This window comes from Castor canadensis, chromosome 7 (assembly GCF_047511655.1).
Source record: "Castor canadensis chromosome 7, mCasCan1.hap1v2, whole genome shotgun sequence".
NCBI lineage: Eukaryota > Metazoa > Chordata > Mammalia > Rodentia > Castoridae > Castor > Castor canadensis.
In genome coordinates this window covers 107,806,259-107,821,359 of record NC_133392.1, presented here as the reverse complement: position 1 = coordinate 107,821,359, position 15,101 = coordinate 107,806,259, and the positions used below count along the sequence as shown (strand labels likewise).

Below are 15,101 nucleotides of genomic sequence, written 5' to 3'. Positions count from 1 at the left end.
CTTAGCTGAAAGAGTACTTCCCTATCATTCACCTTACTTTATTTCTGTTCACAGCTCTTACTATATGCTGTATGTATAGTCTTAGTCTATCTCACTCCATTGGAATCCAAGCTCCAGTTAAGCAGGAATCTGGTCTTTTTTGTTGCTGTTGTTAGAAGAGGACCTGACATATAATAAGCACTAAATATTTACGAAATGGGAGAATCATTAACTACAAACAAATAACAAGGACAAGGTACATAGACTCTATTTCCAATATTACTCTCTCAATTAGCACTGAGGTGTTTCTCACATCTCACACCTTGTCAGATAAGAAGGCCCTGCATAGAGGTTCCAAATGGAGGACAAAGTAAGTCAGGGGTGCAGCAGGATGGAAACACATGTAGTCAGGCAAGCAAAGAAGGGTTCTGGAGTCAGTGAGAATGGATCTCATTCTAAACCCCGCCCCTGTGCAACATTGAGCGTATTCCTAACTTCTGTAAAACTTAACAACCTACCTCACACATACGAAACACGGGTAAAGGAAAATTACTTATGCTAAAGCAATTTGTCTGGTGTAAGGTGTCATACTCTCTAAAAGTATTACTAACAGCCAGAAACATGATCAAACTATTTAGCCTTATTTAAAGTGAAGTAACATTCACACAAAGTAGCCACTCTCTAAAACAATGCAGGCACATACGTGCATGTTAGTCCACACATACACAGAGGAGATAAAGCACATCTTCAAAAGATGTAGACTAACACTGAACATGACTTACTAGAAAAGTCTCATCTAAAATCTTGCCACATATTCCACTCTTTAATGTGAACCCTTTCTGGAAAGACTTTAGACAAACAGAGCACTGATCATTGTGAAACTAAATCTTTCCATGGGAAAATGAAAAACATTTACATGAAACCCAAAACACTGATGGGGTATGACCTCAAAACAATGATTAGTTTATCATCCCAACTTGAATGTCTTTAGATGAACTGGCATTCTTAAACATCATTCTTCTTTTAAAATAAACCTTTTGACCTATGCCTGGCACTTTCATTGGAAAAAACAAAAAAGACTACTCAAATTCTACTCTTTTGCTTAAAAATAGAAGAAGAATAAGAAGAAAATCTAAATCTATTCTTAACACAGGTGGCAACTTTTCACACTATGAGTATACATTCTTTTTTTTTAATTATTGCTGTATTCGGGGGTTACATTGTGGCATTTACAAAAAAGTTCTTATAATGTGTCAAAAATATATCATACTTGAATTAATCAGTGAATATTTCAAACTGAATGTAAGTTACTGAACATTGAAATATGCACAAATTATGTTATAAACGTCTACATAAATTGTCATCACTCTGGAATGAAGAAATATCTCCATTAGTCAATTCTTTCAAGTAGCTACAAGTTACTAGTCAAAACTGGATGAAAATCCCATGTTTGGTAAGTCCTTAGAATACCTAACCATATTAGTTCTTCCAACCTTTCTCATGTATAGATTGGCCTAAAGATTTAGAACCATTTGTTCTGTCATGAGGGGCTGGTTATTTTACATCACATTCTTGTCCCAAAGCTGAAAAGTAAAGGATACTTCAGTCAGAGTCTGCTAGAAGAAGGCAGAACACTGTGAAAAGATCCTGCCCATTGGAGTAAGGTGTGAGTTTAAATCCTGACTCTTCTACCCATTAACAGTCAGATTTTGGGCAAGTGCTCTGAACCTCAACTTCCACATTAGCAAAACAGGGATAGTTGAAACTTCCTATAGCTATTGTGAAGGCTACTTTATATTACATATATAAAGTGACTAGTACAAAATACGAACTCAGTAAATGTTAGTTTCTCATCCCACTTTCTTCACAGCTCTAACACTATTCAAGCAATAGCTGTTTCCTACTTTGGAGCCATGTTTAGGCCTTCTGACAGCAGATAATGGTTCATTAAAACATTTATGCATAGATTCAAGATGAACTGTACAAGTTCTTTAAAAGAAAGAGGTCTTGAAAAGATAAAGCTTCATGAGTTGTCAACATCCTACCTTTGTTTTAAGAAGAATTTTCCAAAAGTCTAACAGATTTCAAAAACCCTTAATTTTGGCTCCCACTGATATGTGGAAATCATCCCTGTCATAAGGAAAAACAACCAACACATTAATAGTGAAGAAGCCAGAGGAATCAGTAGAATATTGGGACAGAAATCCTTGATTAGAATCCTAGATTTTCAGTTAGTTTACAAAATTTTGTGAATTCTACAATATTGTATCAAATTTCCTCCTATGAATATGAGCTAATTTTAAGAGAAAAATTCCCTGAATTTATTTTGCTACTCTATTCTACATTTATTTAACTAAACTTTTGCAGGAAATTGGCAAACTACTCTATTAGCTGCTATTATATGGTGAAAGCACCACATAAGACTAAGTATCTCCTAAGGTGCGGGGGAGACTTGGGAAAGGGCTGGTGGCATGGCTCAAGTGGTAGAGCACCTGCCTAGCCTAGCAAGTGTGGGGCCCTGAGTTCAAGAACCAGTGCCACAAAAAAAAAAAACCCTTGGAATTTTAAGCCAGGATGACAACTGTCAGAGAAGCAGAGAATTCTAATGACCCCTAAAATTTCTTTATGGCTTAAGGAATTTTACTACTGCAAAACAGGTCCTGTCTGGTGGGTTAGTACTGGAGCGGAGGGGGGGGATATAAGGAAAGGCTGTAGGAAGGTGAATATGGTGGAAATATAAAATACTCACATATAAAAATGGAAAAATTAGACCTGTTGAAACTATTTTAGGGAGGAGGGAGGAGGGATAAAAGAGAATGATGGAGAGGGTGAATTCAACTATAATATAAGAACTCTTGTAAATGTCACAGTGTACCCCAGTACAACAATAATATGATAGTAAAAATTATAAAAAAGAATTTTACTATTTCAGGATTTTTTGTTTGCCAAGGCTAGTTTGCTACTATTCCTATTTTATAGTTTAATAGAAATGCAAAATCTCCTTCCTCTATCCTGGCATGTAAGAAAAAGACAAGACTTAGCATGCACTATTTTTATGTTGCCAGCCAGAGCTATTTCAAGCCATTTTAGAACTCTCCAATGATTACGCCAAGAAGAAAGGTTAGCATGACATTAGCAAGCTAAAGAGTAAATTCTCAATTTGCAGTCACTTAATAAGCACATTTCCTTTTAACAACTCAAAGTCTATCTTTTGTTCATAACAATAATGCAATTCATCAGCATAAGCCACTAAGCCATAATTAGAAAGTCCTACCTTTTGTGCATCTCCTGTGAAATATGCAATGGCCAGGGTGGGCAGAATCATAAACAGTGCATTGTAATAGAGCAGACCATATTTTCCCAGCTCCTGGAACAGTAAATAAGTAGGTGTTTCATTTGGTTCTAGCAGACAGATATATACACATCCCTGTACAGACTGCTATCCCAGCTACACGTATGTATTATGTTGTGTGACTTTTAGGTTAAAAATGTTTTAATTTCAATAACTGCATTCAAGTCTGAAACACAGCACTAAGTCTTTAAGACTGATGACTAATGCTCACAGGCCTATGATTATAAGCAGTCCTAAAATTATAGGTAATAAAACTTCTGATTTATTCAAAGCATCTCAGGATAAACCAAAAAACTGACTGGTTATGGTCACAAGAACCAGTGAAAAGGTTTGCCTCATTCATACGGACCCAAGAAAAAAACTATATTGGGACAAAACCACCTTCTAAGATGGGAGCCCAGCCATTCAGAGATAGAGTATTATCCAGGAACTACGGGATGCGCAAGTAAGAAAACACAGATAACTGACAAAAACACACATGCCAGAAGTATTCTGTTTTCCTTTCACATTTTTACTGTCTTGAATATCTTTCTCCTTTTTAGTTTAGTTGTTTTTGGTTTTTTTCAAAGGGGGATGCGTGTCTCACTACTCAGCTAACATAGATTGGACTCAAACTCAGGACCTGCAACCTCAGCCTCCAGGTGCTGGGACTAGAGATGATGCCCAGCTCCCCTAACTTCCAAGGACAGAACTCTGGCTAACGTCTGACTCAGGGCATCACCATAAGCTCGCATTACTGCATTGTGCTCTCATAGAGTGCCATCCTTTATGCGGTTTAATAGTTCCTGAATCATATTCTTATCAGTACTTCCGTCTTCTGTAGTTTTTCTGTTTGTTTCTCTTATTAGCTGACCTAATAACAAGAGGTAGATACTAATACTGTTCATTTAAAGGCAAAAACCTCTAAATAAAATTCTGCCTTCTAGTTTGTTGCTTGTAATCTGTGAACCAAGAAATCAGATCAATAAGTGTAAAAGTTCAAATACAAGTAAGTCACGAGTCATTTCTGAATGAGGAATTAAAGGAGTAGAATACTCTAAAACCCTCTTTATTTTCTTTAAAGAATGCATTCTTGACTGTACTATCCAAAATAGCAGCCACATGTAGCTATTTAAATTTAATCATAATTACACAAAACTACTAATTTGGATTTTTGGTTATACCAATCACTTTCCAAGTACTCAACAGCAATGTGTGTCTGGTGGCTACTGGCAATAGACAGTAGAGATAAAGATTTCCATCGTCACAGAAACATCTGTTGGACAGTACTCTTTGAGACAGCTGAACCTGCTGGGTAACTGAAAAGTTATCATCAGTGCCTAACTTTCCAAACAGTAAATGGGTTAAAGAATAAGAAAGAGCAAAACCAAATCTGAAACTGTTCCCCTTTTTCTATTTTCATGAAAATGCAACCATCACACATAACCATCAAGATAAATAAAGGCAGGCTAAGGCATAAAAGCCATACTTAAAGAAAATGTTCTGAAAACAAATCTACCCTGTCCCTAGCGCAAAAAAAAAAAAAAAAACCCTCTGAGAAAAAGGAAACCTCCTGGGACAGCCAAATAAATAAAATATACTTCTTTTCTGGAGGAAAATGCAAAGGCGAAGACATCACCAGCGCAACACAAATACATACAATGATCGAGAAGAGCATTTGTATTTATCATATCAGTTCCAAAAAAGGACAGGAAGTAATTTCAGAAATGCTATATGTATCACAGAGCAGACTAGGAACTCCACAGACAAAGTCATCTGACTGAAGATAAAATATGGGTAGAAAAATAAGATAAAACCATGGTCAGTTATAAGGTTCAATTATAAGATAAAAAATGGACCAGCTGCTCAGGAAAAACTATGGTGACATCTAAGATAAACAGTTTGTGTGGGTGGTCACCTAAGACATGTTATGAGATCAAGGACAACTCCTTCAGTAAGAACCCTGTGAATTATAAAGTGAGCTCCATACAGCTGTTCTTTACAGTAATGTACCCTCATAATGCAGCAAAAGCAATGTGGCTCAATATTCAGTTTTCTGATGGTCTGACTTCATCTAAAACTAAAATTTAATGTGTATATTTAAAGTATATAGTATGCAAATAAAAATACCTTTAAAAGCCTTCGTATACATGCTACCAGCAAATGGCAAAAAGCTGGGCATACAAAGTTCATGTGTATGAGATCCAGGCCAGGGAAGTTAATGCTGCCCTTGACTAAAGTTCCCTAAAGTTTCCCACTATTTGTAGGGCAACTACACAAGGCCATTCTGATTCTGCAACCTTCTGACATTCACTTCCCTTCGTGACTGTCCCAAAGGTTCCAGTTATTTCTGTTTTCCATCCCAGGTCCCTCACCAAGTTCTCCAGAATACAACCAAGAGCAGTTATGACACTTTTCTCTATGAGTTCTTCACTATGAACACTTCTCTCGATTTTCCATACCCCACTAAGTCAATAATCACACACTCCCTTCCAAAAAAGTCATCAATAAAACCAAATTCCTAATTAAAAAATAATTTCCTTATGTCAGCACCAAAGTACTGGCTTTTTACCCTCAGAGAGCCCATGTCCTTCCCACCCCTCCTCAGTACTTTTCCTAATTCCACACTTCTCCCCGATAAATTAACACTACCATCCCCAACTTAGTAAACATCTAAAAAAAGAAGTTTTATTCTTCTACCTACTTTTGAATCTAATTTTTGTTTCACATATGCACCATTTGCTGCTGTGAGGACATCATTTATCAGAATAAAAACATATCCTTCCAGATCAAATGCCAGGTCAGAGCTGCAAAACATAAGCAAAAGAATAACTTACAATAATAATAACTTACATTAACTTAATTTTAAATATGTCTGAACTACAAAATTTGCAAGAACATATTTTTATCTAGGTAAAAGAACATTATGCATTTTGGCAGCTATGAGTATTTCTTTTTTTTAGGGTGTAGGGGAGTCTGGGGTTTATGAGTGTTTCTTGAGTCCTGGTCACATGTGGCAATTTCATACTCAAGGGATCCTTTAGACATGAGAAGCTCTGATACTTAACACCTCATTAGAAGTAATCAATCATGGAACCTGGCATGCTGGCTCATGCCTGTAATCCCAGTACTTGGGAGGCTGAGGCAAGAGGATCTCAAATTCTAAGCCTACCTGGGTTACACAGGGAAACCTTGACTTGAAAAAAAATTCAGTCATGTTGGTTAATAGTCTACTACTCTGAATTCAAAACCAGGTAACATGCAACCAACTTTACCATTATGGTACATCTCTGAAACAGGCAGAAGGCATCAATTCATAGATAAGGAAACCAAAAGCATGTTAACGTATCATTTTTTCCAAAGTTTCAAACAAAACATAGCACTAATTTGTATAGGGAGTTATATACTGGGTGGAATTTCTGAAGCATGGATCACAGTTGACTCTGAGATTGAGCCACAACAGTATCTAAGAACACAGTAGGACCTTATCTACTTAAATAATTGCTCAACTACCTTTGAGGTATAACTGGTGAGATTACAGAAACTGAAAGTTTTTGCTGTTTGGTAGAGTAGTGGACAAAATTCAATAAATTTAAATGAATAAATGAAAATCTTGGAGAAAAGACTGTGTCCAGCATGCCTTAGCACCCTAGCTGAAACAGTGCCTCCCAGTCTATGACTTTGCAAAGTTAACTATATACTTGAGGCTAAACTGTGAAGTGGATCCACGTCTTAAGAAGTTCCAGGTCACTGTAATTTCAGGCGGGACTAGCCTAACACTCCCACACCCCAGTCTCATAACTCTCGCTAACTTTATAGACCAAAGTTCGGCCTGAGGAAACCCCATTGGTTCATACAGTTGTGGAGAAAACACTTCAAAATGAAATACTTCAAAATGTTTAGAAGTTAGCAGAGCACCTCTGAAAAAAAGTAGTAAAGAATTTTTCTCCAAGGAGGCAATACAGCATAAAGGGAAAAGCAGTCCGCTATTATATAACCAAACTTTAGTAACAAAATATCCCACCCTCTTTTTTTTTTTTAGAATGAAATTTCACTTGCAATTTAAGATAAGATAGAATTTGACTTCTTTTTCTCCCATTGGTACTACAGGGATCTGATGAAAGAAAGTGAGGTAATCCAAGAAGTATACTGAACACCCAGATGGAAAATTATTTCAGGCAGAATTTGTGGCATTAGCAAATCCATCTATGCAGGGCTTGGGCTGAGTAAAATGTCATAGGAAGCTTCTAGAAATCATTCTAATTTTCTAAGTCTCTGAATATACATTTTCCCCATATATTCCTTCCTTCTTTCCCTTCTTTTTGCTTTCCTTCCTTTCTTCTTCCCTCCCTTTCTTCTTAAATTGTCACATAGTAATTGAACATATTTATGGGGTACAGTGCAATAATTCTCTACATGTGTATGATGTGTAATAAGCAAATTAGAGTAATTAGTACACTTCTCTTCTAAAATGTTTATCATTCCTTTGTGTCTTTCTCCATGCATCTTAAAGTTGAAACTGAAGAAAAATGGAAAAGCTTTAAATTAAAGAGTTCTCACATTTGTGATATGTCATAGGTAAGGCCAAATGAAACAAAGCTGTTACTCCTTATTCCTCAAGGTAGATGGTCTGTTGTCATCCGCCTGACCTCACAGAAGAACAGACACCATTTTCTTTAACAGCATACAAAGTAAAAGAATGCCCCCTGGCTTACAGAACATAGGCTCTGAAGTCAGGCACAGTTTCAATTTCCAGCTCTGCCGTTCACTAGATGTGTGACCCTGAGCAAGTCATAGTTTTAGTTTCTTCAACTATTAGATACCTCTGAGTTGTGAATACATAGATGTGTTCAACGCTCAACATACTGCTGGGCACACGGTATGCGCTCAGTGAACAGCAGAAGTAACAAACCCCAAATTACATAAAGTTAACTTTAAGCATCCCCAAAATTGAAAATTTACTAGAACTGATCTTAATATAGCTGAAAAGATTTAACCTTTTGAAGAGTCTTTTGAATATTCTTCAAAGATACACTCCTTACTGAGGCTATGAAGAATTATCGTATTGATAACTGATCATTTATTACCAATAATAAGATAATTTCTAATGTGATAGCTATAGGGCCACGTCTTACCTGGCAGCTACAAAGGCTCCAATAATCATTGCAAATACAGTCATTTTAATACCCCAAGAAAAAGTCTTCCTACAAAATAATTAAAAAATATATACATGACTTTAGTTATTCATTTAGACTCATTTTACAACATAGACAAAAGTGATATATGTTCTTCTAAAAAAACATAATCTACTTTAAATATTTCCAAGGTACTGGATATTTAAAAGAACCCCTCTGATGAAGCAAAAGCTCATTTTGTTATATGACTCATACTCATTTTTTCTTATTCTTGCCATTTGTTATTATTAGTGAGTTGGAATTTTTTACAAGTCAGTTTCTTTTTATTTTAATTTCTTTTATTCATATGTGCATACAATGTTCAAGTCAGTTTCTTTAAGTGGGAAAAAGTCACACACATTTGTAGTAAAAGTAGCCAAGACATGAACACTATTTAAAACCTATGCTTGTGATCCTGAGCCGGCTTCACCCAGTGGCAGCAAAAGCTACAGGAACTCTAGAAAAACAAGTCTCATGTGCATACAAATTTCTATCTTCAGCTCATAACCATCCCAACTACTGCTCCACAACTATCAGTTCCTACAACAAGGAAAGGAGGTTGCCTAAACTGCTCAGAAGTTGAAGTAGAAACAAGCCAAGTAATTGTAATATCTCACACATGCTGGGTAGCTTTTCAAGCTGCTTAAAGTTGTTTAAAAATATATTTGGGTGTATTAGAAATTTAGCTCACTTGAGTAAAACTCCTTCAGCAAACATTGTAAACAGGATGGAGAACCTTCTCAGAACTGTAAACATTGGCAAGCTGCAACAATAAAGATAATTAGTTAAAATAAAGTTTCAACAATTTATATTTTTAAACCAAGATTCTCCAAATTGGTAGTTTAATACAATGCTAATCTCTTCCTTCCACTGTGAAAATTCCATGCTGATGAACTTGTGATTAAATTAAACCCTTACTTCACTTTCAAAATAATTCTGAGTTAAAAGCCTAAAAAGGTTGCTTTTAAAAAACTACTCAGTGAGAAACAGTAGGTTAACTATAAAATGGTAGACATCATGCATCTAATATCACAGAACAGCATACATTTTTATATCTTACTCTACTAATTGTGGTAATATCCTGGTTATGGTAGTCTTTAATAGAAAAGGTCTATTTCTTCTTTCCTTCACTGGATTGCCTTTCCTTCCTACCACCTAGACCATCAAAACACATGTATGAAAATATTACTCCGTGAAACATTCCTTGATTATCCTTTTATAGAAGTTTTCCTCTAAATTCCTAGGGCGTTTTGTTTGTGCTATTAAACATACAACCACTAGCAATATAATTATTTCTGAATTTATCTTATCTCACTCCAAAGTGCCTTATCCTTAACTGGTAACCAAAGGAAAGGTGTGAATGAATGGATGGATGACAATGGACAAAGAAAAAGCACACTAGATACAAGCAGCACGTTGCAGCAGGCCCACATTTCTTTCCACATTGGTAATGAAATGGAAAAGGATGTCCTACCCAGGATAAATGTGACTTTCTTGGAAAGAGTTCCAGAGATATCCTTGGTCATTCTATCAGATTTCTTGGTTTAAAAAAAAGGAGGAAACAAAAAATGCGTTGCCTCTGATCTTTAGATGATAAAGCAACACACCTGGGCTTCATTCAGCTCGTAGAAGCATGAACACCCCGGTTTCTGTTACAGTTTCCCTCTGTGTGCAGTTGTAATATCACACACACCAACATAAAGTAGAGCAGCCAGGAACTGGGAGGTGAAGGGTAACAGACAGTGTTGCCATGAAGTGGAGAGCTATCGCTTTTTTCTAACAGTGAATGTGCTGCCTCTCCAGTTATACAGCCATGGGTAAGGTATCAGTCTTATTTGTTTCAGGATTCCATCTGATTTTGACCATTTCATGTTAAAAGAAAAACTGTCAAAGTCCTGTGCTCATCCTCTAATTGTGCTGTGTGGGACTTGCCTGCAATAAAGTACTTGTGAACTATATTAAAGACATGAAATCCCCAGAAGCCTGGCATATATTTTTCACTACTAATGGTCTGAAAAAACAGTGCAAATCTTCTCTCACAACATTTTGTAATATTTTAAGACTTCTAACATCAAAGTAAGAAGGGGGGAAAAAAAAAAGCTACCCTGTCTTTTCAAAAGAAAAGAGCTTAAATTAAAACCTTTGGTGTTCATCTTCATTCTTTAGTAAAAGAAGCTTTCTGGTAGTTTTGTTTTTTCCAGAATCAGTAATAATGAATTAATTATCTGACATTCATGTACAGCTTTAAGATACATTATATTAACCTCACTAGTAAAATAAAGTTATCCATACTTCAGTTTCTTTGTGCTGAACAGTCCCGTGATTTGGTTCCCAAAATATAGGAGAGGTAGTGGAAACGTCTAGAAAATTTAAAAAGGGATAACAAAACTCAATAATAAAGACAGCTAAAACAAGGTCCTTTCAAACAAACAATTCTGTTTATACAATCAAATTCTTTCCACTTGAAACGTTAAGATTAGGTCTCATAAACAATTTTGGCCCCCCAAGAAACACTCAAACATTATTCTTGGATATATAACATTACTCTAGCAGAAAGAGGGGGGGAGAGCAGAGAAAAAAGCAGCAAAGATATGAATATGATCGCAGGTAGGCCCTTGGCGCTAATGTTAGCGGGAAAGGCAAGGCGTTCCAGTTTCATCTTCATGTGGAGTCAAACAGAGGCAGACAGAAGAATATAGAAATAAACACAAAGAATAATGAATTCGGAATATACTGGTTGGATCGGATGGATACAGACACTGCAAGGCGGCTGTACTCCTACCAAGTGTGCAATGATTACAAGAGAAGAGCCTCCTAGGATTTTTTTTGCCCCCTCCTCAAGTTTAAAGAGTGTGCGACTTCTCACACATATTACTGAATTTTTTTCTTCAACTTGCATTACATACACTCTGGACTGGGGGATTTCAAGGTTGCAATTTTTATGCAAGGCACTGATAAAAATACAGAATGACTTTTTCATAAAATAAAATACCACATTTTTTCCTTTTACCTTTCGAGGTACATTTCTGTCAAAGTCAGGAAACTTGACTACTCTGAATGCCTTTCCCACCCAGAGAACTGCTACTGTGGCCACCATCTGTAAACAGAGAACACACACAGATACACTGTTCTACCTCATAAAGACACACACAGAAGTTCTGACAACACAAACCGTGGAATGCAGAAGATTCCAACTAACCTGGCCAAGTCCAACACATAGCGAAGAGGGAAATCTACAAAAAGGGTAAAGAACGGAGGGGGAAAAAAAAAGAAATGGTCAGAAAGCCCACATTTGGCACAGTGAATTCAATCTACACACTGGCAACCTTAACTTTTTGATACATTTTGATACAATCCACAACTCCAGCCTCTTATCCAAATTAAAAAAAAAAAATTCTGCTGGTTGCCAGGCCACACCAATGATTCCTATAGCCTTGGGCGGCCACTTGTCTCATCTTGTCTGATTTTACAATTTCAGTCGGCTTCCTGCAACGGAGTTTTCAAGGAAGTTAACACATATATCTCTTCAACGGTTTCACACCTTTAAAAAAATTTTTTTTAAGGGAAATACACACACTCACTTCTGCCTCGGAGTCCCAGTGACAGCAAGAGCGCAAAATAATCATAAATGGGTGTGAGGACACACACACATCCCCCGAGGCTGTCAGCCAGCGAGGGGGCACCCCGCTGTCCCGGCCCGGTCCAGGCTGAGAGGACACAGAGCATCCCTCTCTCTGCTCCCGCTGGCATGCACTGGGATCAAAGTCCCCGAGAAGTTTGCGGCACGCCCGGAGAAAGGCGGGGAGCTCCGAGGCTGCCCAGGCGCACGCAGGCGCTGGCGCACGCGGCCCGAGCGCGCGGGGTCCCCGGAGCTCCGCCGAGCGCGACCCCAGCCCCGCGGCCCCGCAGCCCGCCCTGCCGCCCGCTGCCCCGCGCTGCGCCCGCCCAACTTTGCTCCGCTCCAACTCGGGCAGCCAAAGTCCGGGACGCCGCGCGCCGCCGTCCGAGCGTCTCGCGGCCTGGCCGCCGCCGCGGCCCTACCTGTAGTTGGTGAGCACGCTCTTGTTCACCACCACGATCAGGAAGGAGCTGACGCCGTAAAAGCCGGCGGCCAGCAGCTTCAGGAACACCGTCAGCGTTTCGGCCGACGCCATCCCCAGATCCTCCGCATCTCTGTGTGTGGAGGCTTTCGCGGGGGCTTCTCCTTTAACCCGAGCATGCTGACGTCTATGAACTTCCGCCATGGCTGCGGCGGCGGCGGCGGCGCGGGCCCGGGAGGGGAGCCGCGCGCGGGCCTAGCGGAGGGGCCGAGCGGCGCGGGGTCTGCGGCCGCTCCGGGGGGGGACTCGCGGGCTCCGGGCAGGACCGCGTCGGCTGCGCTCCCTGCTTCGGCTCCCCGCACTGCCGCAGTCCGTCCCCGCCCAGGGGCAGGGACATTGGGGTTCACACCCTCGGGGACTTTGCCCCGGCATAGTGCTACGCGGGGTCACAGGGGAGGGGCCGCCCCGGCGTGGCCTGCACAGGGGCTGGAGAGGCTCTGAGGAAGGGGCAGTGGCGACCCCGGGCCCGCGCGCACAAGGAGGGGAAGCTTGGGAACCACTTGAGGGCACCGGAGCGCCTGGCGACGCGGCCTCCTGCGCCTGCGCACGAGCACGTGCTGGGTGTCCCCACGCGCGGGGAGCGCACCTGGGTGCGCAGCTGGGCGCTGGGGCTCTGGGGGCCGTATTCTCCAGACTACTGCCGCAACAAGAGTGCAGACCCTCGCCCTCTGCAGCAGACGGCTGGCTGAGTAGTTGGGCGAGATGTTGCACTGGCACTTATTTACAATGCTTTCGGTCTTTCATGGAGATGCTTAAAGCTCCTTAAAAGTGTCAGAGGTGACTCGACAGTAAACAAGCAACAAGAATCTGCACCTCCTCAGGCTTCTCACACTACCCAGAAAACACTAAAGGATACTTTCTATGCAGACCAAAAAGGGATTTAAAAAAAAAAAAAAAGTTGCTATATCCAAAAAAGTAGCAAGATAAGCTGCTAGGCGATTGGTTAAAAAGCACAAGGTGTTTGGAGATTAAAAATCTTGAGTTCCAATTCCAGGATTCCTTTAAATGTCCCCCACCCCTAGCTGTGTGGTCCTGGAAAATTAGATGGCCCCTCTGAACTGAATCTCCTCCCCATCTCTGTGGTGTAAAACCAGCACTGAGCTTATTTTCAGTAAAGTTCCATCATTACAGAATAGATGCAAATCATCGGTTTAAGCAGAAATTACCATATCTAATTTTGATATCAGTAAAGAAAAGCTTTGAATTATTTCTCTAAATGCTCGGTCTCTGTATTTTTCAATTTCTTTTTTTCTCTTTATTTTAAAACTGGTAAAATACACATAAAATTTAACATTTGTCCTTTTGGGGTGTACAATTTAGTGACATTAAGTACAATCACGTTGCTATGCAACCAGCACCACTAATCCATCCCCAGAACTTTTTCACCATCTCAAACTGAAACTCTTTACCAGTTAAAGATTCATTCCGCATCTTCCACTCCTCACCATTTTCTCTAGTAACCATTGGACTATTATCAAGGTTCATCTACATTGTAGCATGTGTCAGAATTGGACATGTGAAGTTCTTAACATGGTTTACAAGGGCCTAGGTGATGTGGCTCCTGCCCACCTCTCCAGAGACACTATCTACATTCCCTACCTAAGCTGCAGCTAAACCAGCCATGTGGGTTCATGCTTTTGCATCTCTATTCCCATTTCTCCACCTCTCCAACCCTATCACCAGAAGAACTCCTGCTTTTCTTTCTATAGTTTGGCAAAGCATTGCATCTTCTCTGGCAGCCTTCCTCACACGGCCCCTCCCTACCCTCCAAAGAGTTGACATCTCTTCTTTGTGTCCCTCACCCCCATCTTTGTGTGCCCACTTTATAGAGTGCCTTTCTCTGCTGCTACAACAAGTCCCTGAGACTGTGTCATTTATAAAGAACTTCTAACAGCTGGGTGCCAGTGGCTCACACCTGTAATCTTAGCTACTCAGGAGGCAGAGATCAGGAGCATCCTGGTTCGAAGCCAGCCTGGACAAATAGTTTGCGAGACCCTATCTCGAAAAACCCTTCACAAAAATAGGGCTGGTGGAGTGGCTCAAGGTGAAGGCCCTGAGTTCAAGCCCCAGTACTGCAAAAAAAAAAAAAATTCTCACAAAGGTAAGAAGTTCAGGTCAAGGCACTGGCAGGTTGGGTGTGTCTGTTTCCAAGATGGTGCCTTGAACACTACTCCTCAGGGTGTGAAGACAGTGGGCCACTGGAAATGGGGTGGGGGAGAGCAGTGGAGGAGGGAAATTCAAGTATGATAGATTTGATACATTGTAAGAACTTTTGTAAATGCTACAATGTGCCTCCACCCAACACAACAATAAAAAGAAATAGAACAGTGTCCACAGATGATAAAACAGGTCAAAATGCCAGTGCAGTGGAAAGCCTTTTTTCTAAGGCACTACCACACTCACAAGGGTGGAGCCTTCATGACTTAATCACCTCCTAAAGCCCTCACTTTTTCATACAGTAACATTGGGGATTAAGTCTCAGCATGGATATTTTAGGAACACATTCAGACCATAGTA

General features: G+C 39.9%; 1 protein-coding gene across 2 annotated transcripts in view; it reads right to left on the bottom strand.

Moving 5' to 3' along the window:
* Nucleotides 1–12,809, bottom strand: part of Slc35d1 (solute carrier family 35 member D1) — a 41,386-nt gene extending 28,577 nt beyond the window's left edge. Inside the window, exons 1-8 of one of the 2 annotated variants that reach the window (XM_074079827.1) lie at nucleotides 12,526–12,809; nucleotides 11,684–11,717; nucleotides 11,495–11,581; nucleotides 10,777–10,844; nucleotides 9,176–9,247; nucleotides 8,446–8,514; nucleotides 6,015–6,117; nucleotides 3,254–3,346 (exon numbers count right to left, since the gene is read on the bottom strand). In XM_074079827.1, the coding sequence (XP_073935928.1) occupies nucleotides 3,254–3,346; nucleotides 6,015–6,117; nucleotides 8,446–8,514; nucleotides 9,176–9,247; nucleotides 10,777–10,844; nucleotides 11,495–11,581; nucleotides 11,684–11,717; nucleotides 12,526–12,728 (729 nt within the window). In that variant the 5' untranslated portion in view covers nucleotides 12,729–12,809. The remainder of the gene's footprint in view (nucleotides 1–3,253; nucleotides 3,347–6,014; nucleotides 6,118–8,445; nucleotides 8,515–9,175; nucleotides 9,248–10,776; nucleotides 10,845–11,494; nucleotides 11,582–11,683; nucleotides 11,718–12,525) is intronic. The other variant, XM_020170801.2, reaches the window with a different exon arrangement.
* Nucleotides 12,810–15,101: the final 2,292 nt, after the last annotated feature.